This window comes from Salmo trutta, unplaced genomic scaffold, assembly GCF_901001165.1.
Source record: "Salmo trutta unplaced genomic scaffold, fSalTru1.1, whole genome shotgun sequence".
NCBI classification, from domain to species: domain Eukaryota; kingdom Metazoa; phylum Chordata; class Actinopteri; order Salmoniformes; family Salmonidae; genus Salmo; species Salmo trutta.
The window spans coordinates 214,694-238,720 of record NW_021822704.1 but is presented as its reverse complement, the minus strand read 5'-3'; the positions used below and the strand labels follow the sequence as shown (position 1 = coordinate 238,720).

Sequence of the window (24,027 nt, the reverse complement as noted above, 5' to 3'; positions counted from 1 at the left end):
TATGAAGTAGAATGGTTTCAGGTCTTCAGTGATGATGGATATTGGTTGTGTTGACTTATTTAACGTACCGGGTCAAATGATTGGACACATGACACATGAATGAAAGTACAGGATGACACAAATGAATGGGACAATTTTATTGACGCATCAAATAACATAAAACAATTAAATTATTAAAATGTCGCTTTACTTTCATCACAAATTATAATCTTTAATGTTTTAATATATTTTGAATACATTAGGTTTGACTTATGCGGTAAAGTGTTTCTAAAATGTACGTAAAGGCTTAGAAAAAAACATTTTAACTGACAAATTGTCTAGATACTAAAACCGTCACTTATGACGCATGCAATGCATTGGACAGGAATTCTAAGTGTTATGCTAATGTCATTTATGGGAACATAGCCTGTATAATTATGTCTTCCCTACTCACCAGAGATCGCTTCTTCATGCATTCCATCACCATGAGGAAGATCTGCTGGGCCTGACCGCGGTTGTAGTTAAACGTCTTCTGTATGGTGACCAGGAGCTGGTCCTTCACGCTATCACTTACCAAGCTGAGGGGAGACAGAGAGACTGGTCAAACCAACTACAGTCTACACTTTAGGCTTGGAAAATGAGAGGAGACAGAGAGACTGGTCAAACCAACTCTACAGTCTACACTTTAGGCTTGGAAAATGAGAGGAGACAGAGAGACTGGTCAAACCAACTCCACAGTCTACACTTTAGGCTTGGAAAATGAGAGGAGACAGAGAGACTGGTCAAACCAACTCTACAGTCTACACTTTAGGCTTGGAAAATGAGAGGAGACAGAGAGACTGGTCAAACCAACTCCACAGTCTACACTTTAGGCTTGGAAAATGAGAGGAGACAGAGAGACTGGTCAAACCAACTCTACAGTCTACACTTTAGGCTTGGAAAATGAGAGGAGACAGAGAGACTGGTCAAACCAACTCCACAGTCTACACTTTAGGCTTGGAAAATGAGAGGAGACAGAGAGACTGGTCAAACCAACTCCACAGTCTACACTTTAGGCTTGGAAAATGAGAGGAGACAGAGAGACTGGTCAAACCAACTCCACAGTCTACACTTTAGGCTTGGAAAATGAGAGGAGACAGAGAGACTGGTCAAACCAACTCCACAGTCTACACTTTAGGCTTGGAAAATGAGAGGAGACAGAGAGACTGGTCAAACCAACTCCACAGTCTACACTTTAGGCTTGGAAAATGAGAGGAGACAGAGAGACTGGTCAAACCAACTCCACAGTCTACACTTTAGGCTTGGAAAATGAGAGGAGACAGAGAGACTGGTCAAACCAACTCCACAGTCTACACTTTAGGCTTGGAAAATGAGAGGAGACAGAGAGACTGGTCTACCAACTCCACAGTCTACACTTTAGGCTTGGAAAATGAGAGGAGACAGAGAGACTGGTCAAACCAACTCCACAGTCTACACTTTAGGCTTGGAAAATGAGAGGAGACAGAGAGACTGGTCAAACCAACTCCACAGTCTACACTTTAGGCTTGGAAAATGAGAGGAGACAGAGAGACTGGTCAAACCAACTCCACAGTCTACACTTTAGGCTTGGAAAATGAGAGGAGACAGAGAGACTGGTCAAACCAACTCCACAGTCTACACTTTAGGCTTGGAAAATGCTCAAAAGATTCTTCCTGTTCTATTTCCATTTGAAAGTTTTTGTGGAGGGCTTCAGTTTGGAGTTTACATTCTTAGTATTATTCAATTGGTTTCATTGTAACTAAATCCATTTTTTTTTAAATTATTTAACCTTTATTTAATTAGGCAAGTCAGTTAAGAACAAATTCTTATTTAGAATGACGGCCTACCAAAAAGGCAAAACCAAGCACAGTATTTGGCTGTAGTCTGTTTCTGCTAGTGTGGACATTAGATCACAGCCCTGTTCCTAGTTCTGTTTCTGCTAGTGTGGACATTAGAACACAGCCCTGTTCAAGTTCTGTTTCTGCTAGTGTGGACATTAGATCACAGCCCTGTTCCTAGTTCTGTTTCTGCTAGTGTGGACATTAGATCACAGCCCTGTTCCTAGTTCTGTTTCTGCTAGTGTGGACATTAGATCACAGCCCTGTTCCTAGTTCTGTTTCTGCTAGTGTGGACATTAGATCACAGCCCTGTTCTAGTCCTGTTTCTGCTAGTGTGGACAATAGATCACAGCCCTGTTCTAGTTCTGTTTCTGCTAGTGTGGACATTAGATCACAGCCCTGTTCCTAGTTCTGTTTCTGCTAGTGTGGACATTAGATCACAGCCCTGTTCCTAGTTCTGTTTCTGCTAGTGTGGACATTAGATCACAGCCCTGTTCTAGTTCTGTTTCTGCTAGTGTGGACATTAGATCACAGCCCTGTTCCTAGTTCTGTTTCTGCTAGTGTGGACATTAGAACACAGCCCTGTTCTAGTTCTGTTTCTGCTAGTGTGGACATTAGATCACAGCCCTGTTCCTAGTTCTGTTTCTGCTAGTGTGGACATTAGATCACAGCCCTGTTCCTAGTTCTGTTTCTGCTAGTGTGGACATTAGATCACAGCCCTGTTCCTAGTTCTGTTTCTGCTAGTGTGGACATTAGATCACAGCCCTGTTCTAGTCCTGTTTCTGCTAGTGTGGACAATAGATCACAGCCCTGTTCTAGTTCTGTTTCTGCTAGTGTGGACATTAGATCACAGCCCTGTTCCTAGTTCTGTTTCTGCTAGTGTGGACATTAGATCACAGCCCTGTTCCTAGTTCTGTTTCTGCTAGTGTGGACATTAGATCACAGCCCTGTTCTAGTTCTGTTTCTGCTAGTGTGGACATTAGATCACGGCCCTGTTCCTAGTTCTGTTTCTGCTAGTGTGGACATTAGATCACGGCCCTGTTCCTAGTTCTGTTTCTGCTAGTGTGGACATTAGATCACAGCCCTGTTCTAGTTCTGTTTCTGCTAGTGTGGACAATAGATCACAGCCCTGTTCTAGTTCTGTTTCTGCTAGTGTGGACATTAGATCACAGCCCTGTTCTAGTTCTGTTTCTGCTAGTGTGGACATTAGATCACAGCCCTGTTCTAGTTCTGTTTCTGCTAGTGTGGACATTAGATCACAGCCCTGTTCTAGTTCTGTTTCTGCTAGTGTGGACATTAGATCACAGCCCTGTTCTAGTTCTGTTTCTGCTAGTGTGGACATTAGATCACAGCCCTGTTCTAGTTCTGTTTCTGCTAGTGTGGACATTAGATCACAGCCCTGTTCTAGTTCTGTTTCTGCTAGTGTGGACATTAGATCACAGCCCTGTTCTAGTTCTGTTTCTGCTAGTGTGGACATTAGATCACAGCCTTGTTCTAGTCCTGTTTCTGCTAGTGTGGACATTAGATCACAGCCCTGTTCTTTGTTCTGTTTCTCACCCAATGTCCTATATACTGTCTCTGACATGTATTTGACATATATCTGACATGTATTTGACATATATCTGACATATATTTGACATATATCTGACATGTATTTGACATATATCTGACATGTATTTGACATATATCTGACATATATTTGACATATATCTGACATGTATTTGACATATATCTGACATGTATTTGACATGTATTTGACATGTATTTGACATGTATTTGACATGTATTTGACATATCTGACATATATCTGACATGTATTTGACATATATTTGACATGTATTTGGCATGTATTTGACATGTATCTGACATGTATCTGACGTGCATTTGACATATATCTGACATGTATTTTACATATATTTGACATGTATTTGACATATATTTGACATGTATCTGACATGCATTTGACATATATCTAAAATTGCATGTATTTGACCCAGGTCTGTTTCTCACCCGTCGTCCTCAGAGTATCTGTGTGCGAAGGAAATGATGTCAGAGGCCCGTCCACTGCCGTCACAGACCACCACCGGGACAGGGGGGTCCTCCCTCAGGCTCTCCAGGACTATGGAGATGACGTTGGGACCCCCCTCCAGGATCAGACAGACCAGAGGCACCCCCTGACCCAGACCTGGCAGAGGCAGACAAAACAACATGTTATAGACCCCCTGACTCGACAGAGGCAGACAAAACAACATGACCCCTAACCTGGCAGAGACATACACAACAACATGACCCCCTGACCTGGCAGAGACATACACAACAACATGACCCCTGACCCCTAACCTGGCAGAGACATACACAACAACATGACCCCCTGACCCCTGACCTGGCAGAGACATACACAACAACATGACCCCCTGACCCCTAACCTGGCAGAGACATACACAACAACATGACCCCCTGACCCCTGACCTGGCAGAGACATACACAACAACATGACCCCTGACCTCTAACCTGGCAGAGACATACACAACAACATGACCCCTGACCTGGAAGAGACATACACAACAACATGACCCCTGACCCCTAACCTGGCAGAGACATACACAACAACATTTTATAATGACGATAAAGACAAATAGCAGCAAAGAAAAGCTCCCATTTCCACAGACTTAGTTTTTTTGTTTTTTTTCCTAAGTGCTGTCTGTAGCTGGCATGTGGTCCTCATACACAGCAGTGCTTCCTGTAGCTAGCATGTGGTCCTCATACACAGCAGTGCTTCCTGTAGCTAGCATGTGGTCCACATACACAGCAGTGCTGCCTGTAGCTAGCATGTGGTCCTCATACACAGCAGTGCTGCCTGTAGCTAACATGTGGTCCTCATACACAGCAGTTCTGCCTGTAGCTAGCATGTGGTCCTCATACACAACAGTGCTGCCTGTAGCTAGCATGTGGTCTTCAGCAGTGCTGCCTGTAGCTAGCATGTGGTCCTCATACACAGCAGTGCTAGTGTAACCGATGTGAAATGGCTAGTTAGTTAGCGGTGGTGCGCGCTAATAGCATTATCAATCAGTGACGTCACTCGCTCTGAGACTTGAAGTAGGGTTTCCCCGTGCGTTGCAAGGGCCGTGGCTCTTGCGGCGCGATGGGTAACGATGCTTCGGTGGGTGTCAGTTGTTGATGTGTGCAAGGGTCCCTGGTTCGAGCCCGGGTTGGGGCGAAGAGAGGGACGGAACCTACACTGTTACACTGCCTGTAGCTAGCATGTGGTCCTCATACACAGCAGTGCTGCCTGTAGCTAGTATGTGGTCCTCATACACAGCAGTGCTGCCTGTAGCTAGCATGTGGTCCTCATACACAGCAGTGCTGCCTGTAGCTAGCATGTGGTCCTCATACACAGCAGTGCTGCCTGTAGCTAGCATGTGGTCCTCATACACAGCAGTGCTTCCTGTAGCTAGTATGTGGTCCTCATACACAGCAGTGCTGCCTGTAGCTAGCATGTGGTCCTCATACACAGCAGTTCTGCCTGTAGCTAGCATGTGGTCCTCATACACAGCAGTGCTGCTGGTAGCTAGTATGTGGTCCTCATACACAGCAGTGCTGCCTGTAGCTAGTATGTGGGCCTCATACACAGCAGTGCTGCCTGTAGCTAGCATGTGGTCTTCATAGGCCTCAGACACAGTATTAATGTCAGCGTAGTTGAAGTCAGAGGTGACAGCTGAGCATCCCTTTGCTGTCCCTGCCTTATCATGATCTCCAGGCATAGGATGACAAAGGGAAACCCACAGGTCACATAGATCAGCTACTCATCAGGGTACAGCAGGATAGGCTCTCTCTGATCCAATCACCTGAAGAAGCCTGGACTATGACAACACGAGGGTGTGTTGTATCTAAGACACTAACACCGTGTATAGTTCCAACATTAGCGTTAACATTAGATGGGTCATGGTAAATATGAAGTTGTTCTTGTCTGAGACCCGAAGACTTGTGTTAGTTAGCTCCCTGAGCTAATGCCTTGGGCTTTAGTTCAATGGGCTTACACTGCCTGGTGTTACACAGACAACCCCCCCTCAATCTGTCAGACTTACGTGTGTTGATCTTCTGCAGAGAGATGTGTTTCTCCAGCTGACGGCGAAGACGGACCTCTGCGCCGTACTTTCCGTGGGTCCCGTTATCTGCTAGGATGAAGTGAGAGTGGCTGTTGTTGAGGACAGACAGCTTGGACATGGGGTTGGACATGGCCTGGTACGGACGTGTCACCTGGGAGGGATACATATAATAACATCCTGTTAACATGGAGTTGATTTGAGGAGTTGAATTGAAGGTGAGGAGTTTAGTTGAGTTGAGGAGTTGAGTTGTGTTGAGGACTTGAATTGAGTTGAGGAGTTGAGTTGAGGAGTTGAATTTAAATGGAGAATCACACCCAAACAAGTTCACAAGTTGCGACTTACATCTCTTCCTATCAGATCCTCCTTGTTCTCCACGATGCCCCATGGAGCGATCCCGATGGCACATACTTTCCCCCTGGACTTTGAGGAGTGGTCCTTCAACGCATCTCCAACATGCCGGATCACCCCTAGGATACACATGGAGCCCGTTCAGCACTAATAAGGGACGTGGACTCCATTCAGACATTAGTAGAAGGGATTTGGACTTGGACTCAGACTTGAACACTAGGGACTTACATTTATTTATTTTTTTTGTACAATTTAGTCATTTAGCAGACGCTCTTATCCAGAGCGACTTACAGTAGTGAATGCATACATTTCATACGTTTTTTTTTCCTGTGCTGGCCCCCCGTGGGAATCGAACGCACAACCCTGGCGTTGCAAACACCATGCTCTACCAACTGAGCTTGGTACTCGACTTGGTACTCGACTCGGCCTCAGACTTGAACACTAGGGACTTGGTACTCGACTCGGACTCAGACTTGAACACTAGGGACTTGGTACTTGACTCGGACTCAGACTTGAACACTAGGGACTTGGTACTTGACTCGGACTCAGACTTGAACACTAGGGACTTGGTACTCAACTCGGACTCAGACTTGAACACTAGGGACTTGGTACTCAACTCGGACTCAGACTTGAACACCAGGGACTTGGTACTCGATTTGGACTCAAGATTTAGTGACTTGCCTACCTTACCGTTGACTGCTAGATACCTCAGTGACCATGTCAGTGAATGTAACACATCGTTAGGAAACTACAGTACATACCAGTGCTGACTCCGCCAGTGAGTATCCAGGCTCCGGTGGTGACTGCAGCTTGGATCAGACCCTTTCCAAACACCTGTTTTAGTTTGGGCTGCAAGTCAAAGTTCTGCAGTCCCCCGTGGACGGAGATGAGCAGGGTAGGGAGCTCCAGCTGCCAGTCTTTCACCATCAGGTGGAGCATGTGGTCTGGCTTGGAATCGTACGCCACACGGATGTACTGAAGGGGAGAAATAGAGAGAGACGAGGAGTAAATGAGAAAGGAGATGAAGACATTTAATACAAACGCCACATGGATGTACTGTAGGGGAGAGATGGATGGAGAGAGTGAACAAGATGATGGTGGCATGGTTCATGTCTTCATGTCTTCATGGTTCATGTCTTCATGTCTTCATGTCTTCATGTCTTCAAGTCTTCATGGTTCATGTCTTCATGTCTTCAAGTCTTCATGTCTTCATGTCTTCAAGTCTTCATGGTTCATGTCTTCATTTCTTCATGTCTTCAAGTCGTCATGGTTCATGTCTTCAAGTCTTCATGTCTTCAAGTCTTCATGGTTCATGTCTTCAAGTCTTCATGTCTTTAAGTCTTCATGGTTCATGTCTTCAAGTCTTCATGTCTTCAAGTCTTCATGGTTCATGTCTTCAAGTCTTCATGTCTTCATGGTTCATGTCTTCATGTCTTCATGTCTTCAAGTCTTCATGGTTCATGTCTTCAAGTCTTCATGTCTTCATGTCTTCATGTCTTCATGTCTTCAAGTCTTCATGGTTAATGTCTTCAAGTCTTCATGTCTTCAAGTCTTCATGGTTCATGTCTTCAAGTCTTCATGGTTCATGTCTTAATGTCTTCAAGTCTTCATGGTTAATGTCTTCAAGTCTTCATGTCTTCATGTCTTCAAGTCTTCATGGTTAATGTCTTCAAGTCTTCATGTCTTCATGTCTTCATGTCTTCATGGTTCATGTCTTCATGTCTTCATGTCTTCAAGTCTTCATGGTTCATGTCTTCATGTCTTCATGTCTTCATGTCTTCATGGTTCATGTCTTCAAGTCTTCATGGTTCATGTCTTCAAGTCTTCATGTCTTCATGTCTTCATGTCTTCATGGTTCATGTCTTCATGTCTTCATGTCTTCAAGTCTTCATGGTTCATGTCTTCAAGTCTTCATGGTTCATGTCTTCATGGTTCATGTCTTCATGGTTCATGTCTTCATGGTTCATGTCTTCATGTCTTCAAGTCTTCATGGTTCATGTCTTCATGTCTTCATGTCTTCTTGTCTTCTTGTCTTCATGGTTCATGTCTTCAAGTCTTCATGGTTCATGCCTTCAAGTCTTCATGGTTCATGTCTTCATGTCTTCATGGTTCATGTCTTCATGTCTTCATGGTTAATGTCTTAATGTCTTCATGGTTTATGAGGACATTCTATTTCAACTATTGTTTATGTTGAGGAGAGAGAGAGTGAAGGATTGAGGAGGAGAGGAAAGGGGGCAGGAAGTGAATTATAAATGGAGGATGCTTCAAAGAAATGAAGGAAAGAAAGAAAGAAAATGGCGTCTAACCATGGCCTTGTTGACATGTCCTCCTCCCTGGAACTCCATGATGCCGTATGTGTCTGTGGGCATGGCTTGTGTGTGTTTAAGCACGGACCAGCGTTCCATGGGCACCGCCACCTGCGCTATCTGACCTGCCTCTTCCGCCGCCCTGGTGGTTGCCCCCGGGATGATGGCCACATGCTGGTTCACTACCTGACCACAACTGCACCTGGAGATAGAAAGGGAGGACATATGGGGGGTTATACATGCTTATTACTGGTGTTATAATGCATTATAACCACTTCATAATGCTTTCTACATGTTGGTTTATAAAGTGGTAATGGAAGCGTACCGTGATGGAATGTGAAACACAAACAGACAGATCGTGTAAATAGCTATGAAAGATGGCTAGTATTGTTTTGTCAACGTAGCATAGAGCTACTTCACCATGTTACTAACAGCTGTTACTGTTCATATTCGTGTGCTGACCAATTTGCATCTCTGTTTGCTTTAGAGCTATCTGAGGGGTTTTGTCACGTTAAGTCCGCACAATCACCACCATTTGAAAGGATTTGGGCCTTAATAAGGGATTTGGGCCACGGAACGGCAGGTTGTTTATACAATTTCTTTACTGAGAGCGTTTCTGTATGAGTGGAGAATTCATTAAGTCTACATCCCAAATAGCATCATATTCCCTTTGTAGTGCACTACTTTTGACCAGGACTGATAACAGTGCACTATATATAGGGAATAGGATGTCATTTGGGATGTACACTAAGTTATACAGCACTCTAAAAATACAGAGTTTTTTTAATATTTTAAACTGGGTCAGTGAAAGCTCTCTCTCTCTTTCTCTCTCTCTGCCTCAACAAATAATCTGGTGCTCATCATGGAAGCATATGAGAACAGTGAGGAGCAAGAAAAATGGATCGGTGAGAACAGTGGTATGAATGGTACCTGTTGGGTTCTGGGAGAACAGTGGTATGAATGGTACCTGTTGGGTTCTGGGAGAACAGTGGTATGAATGGTACCTGTTGGGTTCTTTGCTGGGAAATATTTGGATGCACTCTCTTTTCTGAAACGTCTTCTCAATCCAAGCTTTGTGGGCCTGCGAGAGAGAGAGAGAGAGATTCATGGTTTAGACTTCAAATCACTCAACTCTGATAAATACTACGTGGTAAAGAAAAGCGGCACCATTGAAACCATCCGCATAATGAAATACTTTATTGAATACATTGAAATGACATCAGGTTAGAGGTCTGAGATTTCATGTTCTGTTCATGTACAGTTTATGGACCAGATCTGATGATAAGAACATCATAGCATTACAGAAGAACAACACTAATCAGTGTGTTTTTTCTGTGTTGTGAAAAATTCAATCGAAGCCTGTGATAAAAGAAAAAGATCCAAACATTGAAAATGGATGTTCCATAATATCACAACACACGTTCTGTTAGTGTGTTCTACTGATCCAACAATGGACCATAACCATCTGGTCTCTCCCTGCCTTCACACTGTGGCTCTGTCACAGATGGCTCCCTATTCCCTATATAGTGTACTACTATAGACCAGAGCCCTATTCCCTATATAGTGGTACTACTATAGACCAGAGCCCTATTCCCTATATAGTGCACTACTATAGACCAGAGCCCTATTCCCTATATAGTGGTACTACTATAGACCAGAGCCCTATTCCCTATATAGTGGTACTACTATAGACCAGAGCCCTATTCCCTATATAGTGGTACTACTATAGACCAGAGCCCTATTCCCTATATAGTGGTACTACTATAGACCAGAGCCCTATTCCCTATATAGTGGTACTACTATAGACCAGAGCCCTATTCCCTATATAGTGGTACTACTATAGACCAGAGCCCTATTCCCTATATAGTGGTACTACTATAGACCAGAGCCCTATTCCCTATATAGTGGTACTACTATAGACCAGAGCACTATTCCCTATATAGTGGTACTACTATAGACCAGAGCCCTATTCCCTATATATAGTGGTACTACTATAGACCAGAGCCCTATTCCCTATATAGTGGTACTACTATAGACCAGGGCCCTATTCCCTATATAGTGGTACTACTATAGACCAGAGCCCTATTCCCTATATAGTGGTACTACTATAGACCAGGGCCCTATTCCCTATATAGTGGTACTACTATAGACCAGAGCCCTATTCCCTATATAGTGGTTCTACTATAGACCAGAGCCCTATTCCCTATATAGTGGTACTACTATAGACCAGAGCCCTATTCCCTATATAGTGAACTACTATAGACCAGAGCCCTATTCCCTATATAGTGGTACTACTATAGACCAGAGCCCTATTCCCTATATAGTGGTACTACTATAGACCAGAGCCCTATTCCCTATATAGTGGTACTACTATAGACCAGAGACCTATTCCCTTTATAGTGGTACTACTATAGACCAGAGCCCTATTCCCTATATAGTGGTACTACTATAGACCAGAGCCCTATTCCCTATATAGTGGTACTACTATAGACCAGAGCCCTATTCCCTATATAGTGGTACTACTATAGACCAGGGCCCTATTCCCTATATAGTGGTACTACTATAGACCAGAGCCCTATTCCCTATATAGTGGTACTACTATAGACCAGAGCCCTATTCCCTTTATAGTGGTACTACTATAGACCAGAGCCCTATTCCCTATATAGTGGTACTACTATAGACCAGGGCCCTATTCCCTATATAGTGGTATTACTATAGACCAGAGCCCTATTCCCTATATAGTGGTACTACTATAGACCAGGGCCCTATTCCCTATATAGTGGTATTACTATAGACCAGGGCCCTATTCCCTATATAGTGGTACTACTATAGACCAGAGCCCTATTCCCTATATAGTGGTACTACTATAGACCAGGGCCCTATTCCCTATATAGTGGTACTACTATAGACCAGAGCACTATTCCCTATATAGTGGTACTACTATAGACCAGAGCTCTATTCCCTATATAGTGGTACTACTATAGACCAGAGCCCTATTCCCTATATAGTGGTACTACTATAGACCAGAGCCCTATTCCCTATATAGTGGTACTACTATAGACCAGAGCCCTATTCCCTATATAGTGGTACTACTATAGACCAGAGCTCTATTCCCTTTATAGTGGTACTACTATAGACCAGAGCACTATTCCCTATATAGTGGTAGACCTATAGACCAGAGCCCTATTCCCTATATAGTGGTACTACTATAGACCAGAGCACTATTCCCTATATAGTGGTAGACCTATAGACCAGAGCCCTATTCCCTATATAGTGGTACTACTATAGACCAGAGCCCTATTCCCTATATAGTGCACTACTATAGACCAGAGCCCTATTCCCTATATAGTGCACTACTATAGACCAGAGCCCTATTCCCTTTATAGTGGTACTACTATAGACCAGAGCCCTATTCCCTATATAGTGCACTACTATAGACCAGAGCCCTATTCCCTATATAGTGGTACTACTATAGACCAGAGCCCTATTCCCTATATAGTGGTACTACTATAGACCAGAGCCCTATTCCCTATATAGTGGTACTACTATAGACCAGAGTCCTATTCCCTATATAGTGGTACTACTATAGACCAGAGCCCTATTCCCTGTATAGTGGTACTACTATAGACCACAGCCCTATTCCCTTTATAGTGGTACTACTATAGACCAGAGCCCTATTCCCTATATAGTGGTACTACTATAGACCAGAGTCCTATTCCCTATATAGTGGTACTACTATAGACCAGAGCCCTATTCCCTGTATAGTGGTACTACTATAGACCAGAGCCCTATTCCCTATATAGTGGTACTACTATAGACCAGAGCCCTATTCCCTATATAGTGGTACTACTATAGACCAGAGCCCTATTCCCTATATAGTGGTACTACTATAGACCAGAGCCCTATTCCCTATATAGTGGTACTACTATAGACCAGAGCCCTATTCCCTATATAGTGGTACTACTATAGACCAGAGCCCTATTCCCTATATAGTGGTACTACTATAGACCAGAGCCCTATTCCCTATATAGTGGTACTACTATAGACCAGAGCTCTATTCCCTATATAGTGGTACTACTATAGACCAGAGCCCTATTCCCTATATAGTGGTACTACTATAGACCAGAGCCCTATTCCCTATATAGTGGTACTACTATAGACCAGAGCCCTATATAGTGGTACTACTATAGACCAGAGCCCTATTCCCTATATAGTGGTACTACTATAGACCAGAGCCCTATTCCCTATATAGTGGTACTACTATAGACCAGAGCCCTATTCCCTATATAGTGGTACTACTATAGACCAGAGCCCTATTCCCTATATAGTGGCACTACTATAGACCAGAGCCCTATTCCCTATATAGTGGTACTACTATAGACCAGGGCCCTATTCCCTATATAGTGGTACTACTATAGACCAGGGCCCTATTCCCTATATAGTGGTACTACTATAGACCAGGGCCCTATTCCCTATATAGTGGTACTACTATAGACCAGAGCCCTATTCCCTATATAGGGGTACTACTATAGACCAGAGCCCTATTCCCTATATAGTGGTACTACTATAGACCAGAGCCCTATTCCCTATATAGTGGTACTACTATAGACCAGAGCCCTATTCCCTATATAGTGGTACTACTATAGACCAGAGCCCTATTCCCTATATAGTGGTACTACTATAGACCAGAGCCCTATTCCCTATATAGTGGTACTACTATAGACTAGAGCCCTATTCCCTATATAGTGGTACTACTATAGACCAGAGCCCTATATAGTGGTACTACTATAGACCAGAGCCCTATTCCCTATATAGTGGTACTACTATAGACCAGAGCCCTATTCCCTATATAGGGGTACTACTATAGACCAGAGCCCTATTCCCTATATAGTGGTACTACTATAGACCAGGGCCCTATTCCCTATATAGTGGTACTACTATAGACCAGAGCCCTATTCCCTATATAGGGGTACTACTATAGACCAGAGCCCTATTCCCTATATAGTGGTACTACTATAGACCAGGGCCCTATTCCCTATATAGTGGTACTACTATAGACCAGAGCCCTATTCCCTATATAGTGGTACTACTATAGACCAGAGCCCTATTCCCTATATAGTGGTACTACTATAGACCAGAGCCCTATTCCCTATATAGTGGTACTACTATAGACCAGAGCCCTATTCCCTATATAGTGGTACTACTATAGACCAGAGCCCTATTCCCTATATAGTGGTACTACTATAGACCAGAGCCCTATTCCCTTTATAGTGGTACTACTATAGACCAGGGCCCTATTCCCTATATAGTGGTACTACTATAGACCAGAGCCTTATTCCCTATATAGTGGTACTACTATAGACCAGAGCCCTATTCCCTATATAGTGGTACTACTATAGACCAGAGCCCTATTCCCTATATAGTGGTACTACTATAGACCAGAGCTCTATTCCCTATATAGTGGTACTACTATAGACCAGAGCCCTATTCCCTATATAGTGGTACTACTATAGACCAGAGGCCTATTCCCTATATAGTGGTACTACTATAGACCAGAGCCCTATTCCCTATATAGTGGTACTACTATAGACCAGAGCCCTATTCCCTATATAGTGGTACTACTATAGACCAGAGCCATATTCCCTATATAGTGGTACTACTATAGACCAGAGCCCTATTCCCTTTATAGTGGTACTACTATAGACCAGAGCCCTATTCCCTATATAGTGGTACTACTATAGACCAGAGCCCTATTCCCTATATAGTGATACTACTATAGACCAGAGCCCTATTCCCTATATAGTGGTACTACTATAGACCAGAGCACTATTCCCTATATAGTGGTACTACTATAGACCAGAGCCCTATTCCCTATATAGTGGTACTACTATAGACCAGAGCCCTATTCCCTATATAGTGGTACTACTATAGACCAGGGCCCTATTCCCTTTATAGTGGTACTACTATAGACCAGAGCCCTATTCCCTATATAGTGGTACTACTATAGACCAGAGCCCTATTCCCTATATAGTGGTACTACTATAGACCAGAGCCCTATTCCCTATATAGTGGTATTACTATAGACCAGAGCCCTATTCCCTATATAGTGGTACTACTATAGACCAGAGCCCTATTCCCTATATAGTGGTACTACTATAGACCAGAGCCCTATTCCCTATATAGTGAACTACTATAGACCAGAGCCCTATTCCCTATATAGTGGTACTACTATAGACCAGAGCCCTATTCCCTTTATAGTGGTACTACTATAGACCAGAGCCCTATTCCCTATATAGTGGTACTACTATAGACCAGAGCCCTATTCCCTATATAGTGGTACTACTATAGACCAGAGCCCTATTCCCTATATAGTGCTACTACTATAGACCAGAGCCCTATTCCCTATATAGTGGTACTACTATAGACCAGAGCCCTATTCCCTATATAGTGGTACTACTATAGACCAGAGCCCTATTCCCTATATAGTGGTACTACTATAGACCAGAGCCCTATTCCCTATATAGTGGTACTACTATAGACCAGAGCCCTATTCCCTATATAGTGGTACTACTATAGACCAGAGCCCTATTCCCTATATAGTGGTACTACTATAGACCAGAGCCCTATTCCCTATATAGTGGTACTACTATAGACCAGAGCCCTATTCCCTATATAGTGGTACTACTATAGACCAGAGCCCTATTCCCTATATAGTGGTACAACTATAGACCAGAGCCCTATTCCCTATATAGTGGTACTACTATAGACCAGAGCCCTATTCCCTATATAGTGTACTACTATAGACCAGGGCCCTATTCCCTATATAGTGGTACTACTTTAGACCAGAGCCCTATTCCCTATATAGTGGTACTACTATAGACCAGAGCCCTATTCCCTATATAGTGGTACTACTATAGACCAGAGCCCTATTCCCTATATAGTGGTATTACTATAGACCAGAGCCCTATTCCCTATATAGTGGTACTACTATAGACCAGAGCCCTATTCCCTATATAGTGGTACTACTATAGACCAGAGCCCTATTCCCTATATAGTGGTACTACTATAGACCAGAGCCCTATTCCCTAGTGGTACTACTATAGACCAGAGCCCTATTCCCTATATAGTGGTACTACTATAGACCAGAGCCCTATTCTCTATATAGTGGTACTACTATAGACCAGAGCCCTATTCCCTATATAGTGGTACTACTATAGACCAGAGCACTATTCCCTATATAGTGGTACTACTATAGACCAGAGCCCTATTCCCTATATAGTGGTACTACTATAGACCAGAGCACTATTCCCTATATAGTGGTACTACTATAGACGAGAGTCCTATTGCCTATATAGTGGTACTACTATAGACCAGAGTCCTATTCCCTATATAGTGGTACTACTATAGACCAGAGCCCTATTCCCTAGTGGTACTACTATAGACCAGAGCCCTATTCCCTATATAGTGGTACTACTATAGACCAGGGCCCTATTCCCTATATAGTGGTACTACTATAGACCAGAACCCAATTCCCTATATAGTGGTACAACTATAGACCAGAGCCCTATTCCCTATATAGTGGTACTACTATAGACCAGAGACCTATTCCCTATATAGTACACTACTATAGACCAGAGCCCTATTCCCTATATAGTGGTACTACTATAGACCAGAGCCCTATTCCCTATATAGTGGTACTACTATAGACCTGAGCTCTATTCCCTATATAGTTGTACTACTATAGACCAGAGCCCTATTCCCTATATAGTGGTACTACTATAGACCAGAGCCCTATTCCTTATATAGTGGTACTACTATAGACCAGAGCCCTATTCCCTATATAGTGGTACTACTATAGACCAGAGCCCTATTCCCTATATAGTGGTACAACTATAGACCAGAGCCCTATTCCCTATCTAGTGGTACTACTATAGACCAGAGCCCTATTCCCTATATAGTGGTACTACTATAGACCAGAACTCTATTCCCTATATAGTGGTACTACTATAGACCAGAGCCCTATTCCCTATATAGTGGTACTACTATAGACCAGAGCTCTATTCCCTATATAGTGGTACTACTATAGACCAGAGCCCTATTCCCTATATAGTGGTACTACTATAGACCAGAGCCCTATTCCCTATATAGTGGTACTACTATAGACCAGATCTCTATTCCCTATATAGTGGTACTACTATAGACCAGAGCCCTATTCCCTATATAGTGGTACTACTATAGACCAGAGCTCTATTCCCTATATAGTGGTACTACTATAGACCAGAGCCCTATTCCCTATATAGTGGTACTACTATAGACCAGAGCACTATTCCCTATATAGTGGTACTACTATAGACCAGAGCCCTATTCCCTATATAGTGGCACTACTATAGACCAGAGCCCTATTCCCTATATAGTGGTACTACTATAGACCAGAGCACTATTCCCTATATAGTGGTACTACTATAGACCAGAGCCCTATTCCCTATATAGTGGTACTACTATAGACCAGAGCACTATTCCCTATATAGTGGTACTACTATAGACCAGAGCCCTATTCCCTATATAGTGGTACTACTATAGACCAGAGCCCTATTCCCTATATAGTGGTACTACTATAGACCAGAGCACTATTCCCTATATAGTGGTACTACTATAGACCAGAGCCCTATTCCCTATATAGTGGTACTACTATAGACCAGAGCCCTATTCCCTATATAGTGGTACTACTATAGACCAGAGCTCTATTCCCTATATAGTGGTACTACTATAGACCAGAGCCCTATTCCCTATATAGTGGTACTACTATAGACCAGAGCTCTATTCCCTATATAGTGGTACTAATATAGACCAGAGCCCTATTCCCTATATAGTGGTACTACTATAGACCAGAGCCCTATTCCCTATATAGTGGTACTACTATAGACCAGGGCCCTATTCCCTATATAGTGGTACTACTATAGACCAGAACCCTATTCCCTATATAGTGGTACTACTATAGACCAGAGCCCTATTCCCTATATAGTGGTACTACTATAGACCAGAGCCCTATTCCCTATATAGTGGTACTACTATAGACCAGAGCCCTATTCCCTATATAGTGGTTCTACTATAGACCAGAGCTCTATTCCCTATATAGTGGTACTACTATAGACCAGAGCCCTATTCCCTATATAGTGGTACTACTATAGACGAGAGTCCTATTGCCTATATAGTGGTACTACTATAGACCAGAGTCCTATTCCCTATATAGTGGTACTACTATAGACCAGAGCCCTATTCCCTAGTGGTACTACTATAGACCAGAGCCCTATTCCCTATATAGTGGTACTACTATAGACCAGGGCCCTATTCCCTATATAGTGGTACTACTATAGACCAGAACCCTATTCCCTATATAGTGGTACAACTATAGACCAGAGCCCTATTCCCTATATAGTGGTACTACTATAGACCAGAGACCTATTCCCTATATAGTACACTACTATAGACCAGAGCCCTATTCCCTATATAGTGGTACTACTATAGACCAGAGCCCTATTCCCTATATAGTGGTACTACTATAGACCTGAGCTCTATTCCCTATATAGTTGTACTACTATAGACCAGAGCCCTATTCCCTATATAGTGGTACTACTATAGACCAGAGCCCTATTCCTTATATAGTGGTACTACTATAGACCAGAGCCCTATTCCCTATATAGTGGTACTACTATAGACCAGAGCCCTATTCCCTATATAGTGGTACAACTATAGACCAGAGCCCTATTCCCTATCTAGTGGTACTACTATAGACCAGAGCCCTATTCCCTATATAGTGGTACTACTATAGACCAGAACTCTATTCCCTATATAGTGGTACTACTATAGACCAGAGCCCTATTCCCTATATAGTGGTACTACTATAGACCAGAGCTCTATTCCCTATATAGTGGTACTACTATAGACCAGAGCCCTATTCCCTATATAGTGGTACTACTATAGACCAGAGCCCTATTCCCTATATAGTGGTACTACTATAGACCAGATCTCTATTCCCTATATAGTGGTACTACTATAGACCAGAGCCCTATTCCCTATATAGTGGTACTACTATAGACCAGAGCTCTATTCCCTATATAGTGGTACTACTATAGACCAGAGCCCTATTCCCTATATAGTGGTACTACTATAGACCAGAGCACTATTCCCTATATAGTGGTACTACTATAGACCAGAGCCCTATTCCCTATATAGTGGCACTACTATAGACCAGAGCCCTATTCCCTATATAGTGGTACTACTATAGACCAGAGCACTATTCCCTATATAGTGGTACTACTATAGACCAGAGCCCTATTCCCTATATAGTGGTACTACTATAGACCAGAGCACTATTCCCTATATAGTGGTACTACTATAGACCAGAGCCCTATTCCCTATATAGTGGTACTACTATAGACCAGAGCCCTATTCCCTATATAGTGGTACTACTATAGACCAGAGCACTATTCCCTATATAGTGGTACTACTATAGACCAGAGCCCTATTCCCTATATAGTGGTACTACTATAGACCAGAGCCCTATTCCCTATATAGTGGTACTACTATAGACCAGAGCTCTATTCCCTATATAGTGGTACTACTATAGACCAGAGCCCTATTCCCTATATAGTGGTACTACTATAGACCAGAGCTCTATTCCCTATATAGTGGTACTAATATAGACCAGAGCCCTATTCCCTATATAGTGGTACTACTATAGACCAGAGCCCTATTCCCTATATAGTGGTACTACTATAGACCAGGGCCCTATTCCCTATATAGTGGTACTACTATAGACCAGAACCCTATTCCCTATATAGTGGTACTACTATAGACCAGAGCCCTATTCCCTATATAGTGGTACTACTATAGACCAGAGCCCTATTCCCTATATAGTGGTACTACTATAGACCAGAGCCCTATTCCCTATATAGTGGTTCTACTATAGACCAGAGCTCTATTCCCTATATAGTGGTACTACTATAGACCAGAGCCCTATTCCCTATATAGTGGTACTACTATAGACCAGAGCTCTATTCCCTATATAGTGCACTACTATAGACCAGAGCACTATTCCCTATATAGTGCACTACTTTTTACAGGAGACCTATGGGTCTAGCTAATTACTGGTAGAATGCTGCTTTCTATTGTAACAGCCAGGTACAAAAACTCTCATTTCTTGATGGAACAAATCCTCTTAACTACAGCACTGGTCACCTAATCCTGCCTAAACGCTCCAGCAAAGAACAGGGCAATGTGTGTGTGTGTGTGTGTGTGTGTGTGTGTGTGTGTGTGTGTGTGTGTGTGTGTGTGTGTGTGTGTGTGTGTGTGTGTGTGTGTGTGTGTGTGTGTGTGTGTGTGTGTGTGTGTGTGCGTGTATGCATTCATGCGTGTGTATGTGACGCCAAATAGACCTAATGACTTTGTGTTGTGATTATGCCATAGTGATTAACAGGTCACTCTACAGCAGAAGCCATGGGCAGGGGTCCTGTCTGTCGCAGAGCACTTTGGGAAATACGGTCACTCTGGATAATGGTGGATTAAACCCAAGTCCCAACAAATAGTGACTGGGTACATCTTGGATTCATGTCTATACTGCATATAACAAATAGTTAGTATTTATATCTTCTAAAACGGTAACTAACCTCAACATAGTTTTTCTCAAGCTTTAAAAATATATATATTTCAGAGATTTTGATGTAAAAGTTTGTTCATTGCAAATGGTTAAAATAGTAAAACAATTAGTAAACGTAGGTCTCTTAGCTTCAGATAATATCAAACTCATCTAGTCAACGACTCAATGGAGCCAGACAACGTTCCACAACAGTCTAATTCATAAATAACATATTACCTCATTATTATCATCCTGGTAAACAGTCTAATTCATAAATAACATATTACCTCATTATTATCATCCTGGTAAACAGTCTAATTCATAAATAACATATTACCTCATTATTATCATCCTGGTAAACAGTCTAACTCATAAATAACATATTACCTCATTATTATCATCCTGGTAAACAGTCTAACTCATAAATAACATATTACCACTCATTATTATCATCCTGGTAAAGAGTTTAATTAATAAACAACATATTACCTCATTATTATCATCCTGGTAAACAGTCTAATTCATAAATAACATATTACCTCATTATTATCATCCTGGTAAACAGTCTAACTCATAAATAACTTATTACCTCATTATTATCATCCTGGTAAACAGTCTAACTCATAAATAACATATTACCACTCATTATTATGATCCTGGTAAAGAGTTTAATTAATAAACAACATATTACAAATCACCTTTCTTTCCTGGGGAAGAAAGGTGAGACAGGACCGAGACAGTAAATTCTGTAACTAACAAGATCCTTTTATTTCTTTAACTCGACAAGTCAGTTAGGAACAAATTCTTATTTACAATGACAGTCAATCCCAGACGACGCTGGGACTCCCAATCACGGCCGGTTGTGATACAGCCTGGATTCGAACCAGGGTGTCGGTAGTGACGCTTCCAGCACTGAAATGCAGCGACTTAGACCGTTGCTCCACTCAGGAGCACAGAGAGGAAGTTGGCCAAAAACTCTGCCATGAGAACTCCTAACTCCTAACTCCTAACGCCCTACACACTATAGAGTACACTACAGATTAGTTAGATTGACCACAGATTGACTAAAGTTTTGAAACTAATTTACTTTATAACAATTATATTATATTATGAACTTTTAATCAGGGTGCCTCCAAAATAAGAACTTCAGAGATCTATTCCTCATTTGGAGTTTCTTTGGAGGCTAAGTAACATAGAGGTTTTATTTATAAAAATGTTTTGGTATTTAACCTTTCTTTAACTAGGCAAGTCAGTTAGGAAGAAATTATTATTTACAAGGACAGTCTACTGGGGAACAGTGGTTATAGAGGTTAACATGGAGGTTATTTTACAAGGACAGTCTACTGGGGAACAGTGGTTATAGAGGTTAACATGGAGGTTATTTTACAAGGACAGTCTACTGGGGAACAGTGGTTATAGAGGTTAACATGGAGGTTATTTTACAAGGACAGTCTACTGGGGAACAGTGGTTATAGAGGTTAACATGGAGGTTATTTTACAAGGACAGTCTACTGGGGAACAGTGGTTATAGAGGTTAACATGGAGGTTATTTTTTCGTCGATGGAACTGTCTCTAAAATGATATTTTTTTAAAATATATAATTTCAGTAGATTTCTATTCCATGCCCTCTATATGTTGTATCCCAACCTAAGTTGGTGGAACATAACTCAACTCCACTCTATTGCACCTCAAATGAATCCCTGCCTATAAGAAATTAACAAAGTAGACCATAAAACGTTTCTACACCAAAGAAGATACAGAGTTTCCTCGATACAACAGATAAATGAAGAACCACTTACCGTCAGTGGAAGAGCATCCAGTAGAAACTTTAAGAGGAGCACAAGAGCAACTCAACACTCTAACACCCAACTACTAGTATAGAAGAACTCAACAACTCTCTAAGACCTCAAGAACTCTCTTAGAACTCAAGAACTCTCTTAGAACTCAAGAACTCTCAATAACTCTAAGAACTGAAGAAACTTCCCACCAGCCCAGCTCCAGCCCAGCTCCAGCCCAGCTCCAGCCCAGCTCCAGCCCAGCTCCAGCCCAGCTCCAGGCCAGCTCCAGCTCCAGCTCTCTAGCTGCTCTCACCCGGGTCCTCCTAGCCCACTGAAGCCCAGCAGATATGAAACGACATGACTTTATGAAGCGGGGCTCATATGATGAGCATGTGAGACAGCTCTTTGTTCAAGCCTTGGTCTCATGACTTCAGTTCAAGGTAATCCTTTTGAGAGTCTCATGACCCATATCAGTCCCTGCTCCCCTCCTTGCACACAGGGCATTTTCATCCTGGGCTGGAACGAGAACCAGAAAGAACCCCCTCCTCTCTCTCTCCTCACTAATCTCTCTCACTCTGCTAGAGAACGTTCTTCTCTCCAACTCTCTCTCCTGGTTGTTGAAAAAGAAAGACAAGGAAAGAAAGAAAGAGGAAGTTCTAATAACCAGAAAAAACACATTTAAAAGAGTAGTGGGACAAAAGGAATGTTTTATCGTAGAATATGTGTCAACCCCCTGCTGCTCTGATTGAACTCTATTTGTATAATTGAGAGAATTGGGCACAGGATGGATGTTGTTGAAAGGGGTTTTGTTGAAGAATGACAGAGCACTAATTGCCCCTTGATGATTTTAACATGTAATGGAACGGATCATTTCTTTATAGCAGCTTCATTACAGTTGGACTTTTCCAAGGAACTTGTTTGATATGATCCAACTAAAGGATGTCTGGCTAAGCCTGTTGTCATGGTGAAACAGAGAGACAAAAGAATCAGAGAGGAAACCACTTTGGTTCAGAGGACATTAATTCTACCCTGGCAGGTCTTTCCCTGTTAACCTTCGAATTATAAAAATCAAAAGGGGACATGGACTTCTACTGGTTCTCAATTAAACTCAATTCAACTTTGGTTACTAACATGAATTTAACAAGGAACAGGGTGCATGTTTTGAGTTTGTGACAGAAACAAGGTTGAAAATATCTTATTTAAAAAAAGACTGATCAAACATTGTGGTAAAAAAAAAAACAGTGTCTTTCATATCACCCGGTGCACCCAGGGTAAACTGGCGAGGGTTGTGTTTTGAAAACACGTGCATCTCGCCCTGCTGCACGGCCCCCTGGGTAAAATCATCGACCTATCCCACACTCTTAGAAAAAAAATGTGCTATCTAGAACCTAAAAGGGTTCTTCAGCTGTCCCCATAGGAGAACCCTTTGAAGAACCCGTTTGGGTTCCAGGTAGAACCCTCTGTGGAAAGGGTTCTACCTGAAACCAAAAAGGGTTCTTAAAAGGGTTCTCCTACGGTGACAGCTGAAGAACCCCTTACGCAACCCCCCTTTCCCCCCCTAAGAGTTTAGGCTCACCTAAACCCTTCATGCACACCATTTAATATGGAAATCCCGTGTGAAATGTATAACTGTGTTACTAGGAACCTCTGTGAGCAGTGAACAACAAGCCTGGAAGAATAAGGCTGTAGTGCGCCACATGAGGAATAGGGAGTTATTTGGGCTGCATCCCTTGATACTTTAGAATCAGATTAGGATAAGTGAATTAACATGACTAGCATCTAGACCTCACAAAACAATAAACCCTATGTGTTTTGGTGGGACAAACAGATATTGTATTCAGTATTATAGTGGCATGACTATTTGAAAACAAAAGACAATTGTTACAGGTTGTGATTAGACTAAAACATATGCTTAGAGATCACATTATTAGTGCTTTGGTTAATACTATTTGTTTCCTCTTAATAATGAACAGTTCCATTCAATTTGTAAATCACATTACGTTCTCAAAGCAGTCGTTG

The 24,027-nt window shown here is 42.3% G+C and overlaps 1 protein-coding gene across 2 annotated transcripts; it reads right to left on the bottom strand.

The window, feature by feature from the left end:
* Positions 1-122: 122 nt before the first annotated feature.
* On the bottom strand, positions 123-22,377 carry LOC115183911 (transient receptor potential cation channel subfamily M member 1). 2 transcript variants are annotated; one of them, XM_029744886.1, is made up of 7 exons: positions 22,030-22,377; positions 8,596-9,676; positions 7,051-7,264; positions 6,284-6,408; positions 5,921-6,092; positions 3,846-4,020; positions 123-557 (listed from the first exon to the last, which is right to left on the bottom strand). In XM_029744886.1, the coding sequence occupies exons 2-7, from the start codon at positions 8,818-8,820 to the stop codon at positions 392-394; spliced, it is 1,077 nt and encodes a 358-aa protein (XP_029600746.1). In that variant the 5' UTR covers positions 8,821-9,676; positions 22,030-22,377; the 3' UTR covers positions 123-391. The 2 variants fall into 2 exon arrangements, with proteins under 2 accessions (XP_029600746.1, XP_029600747.1); XM_029744887.1 differs by lacking the exon at positions 22,030-22,377 and having other exon boundaries at positions 8,596-8,797; positions 9,600-9,676.
* Positions 22,378-24,027: the final 1,650 nt, after the last annotated feature.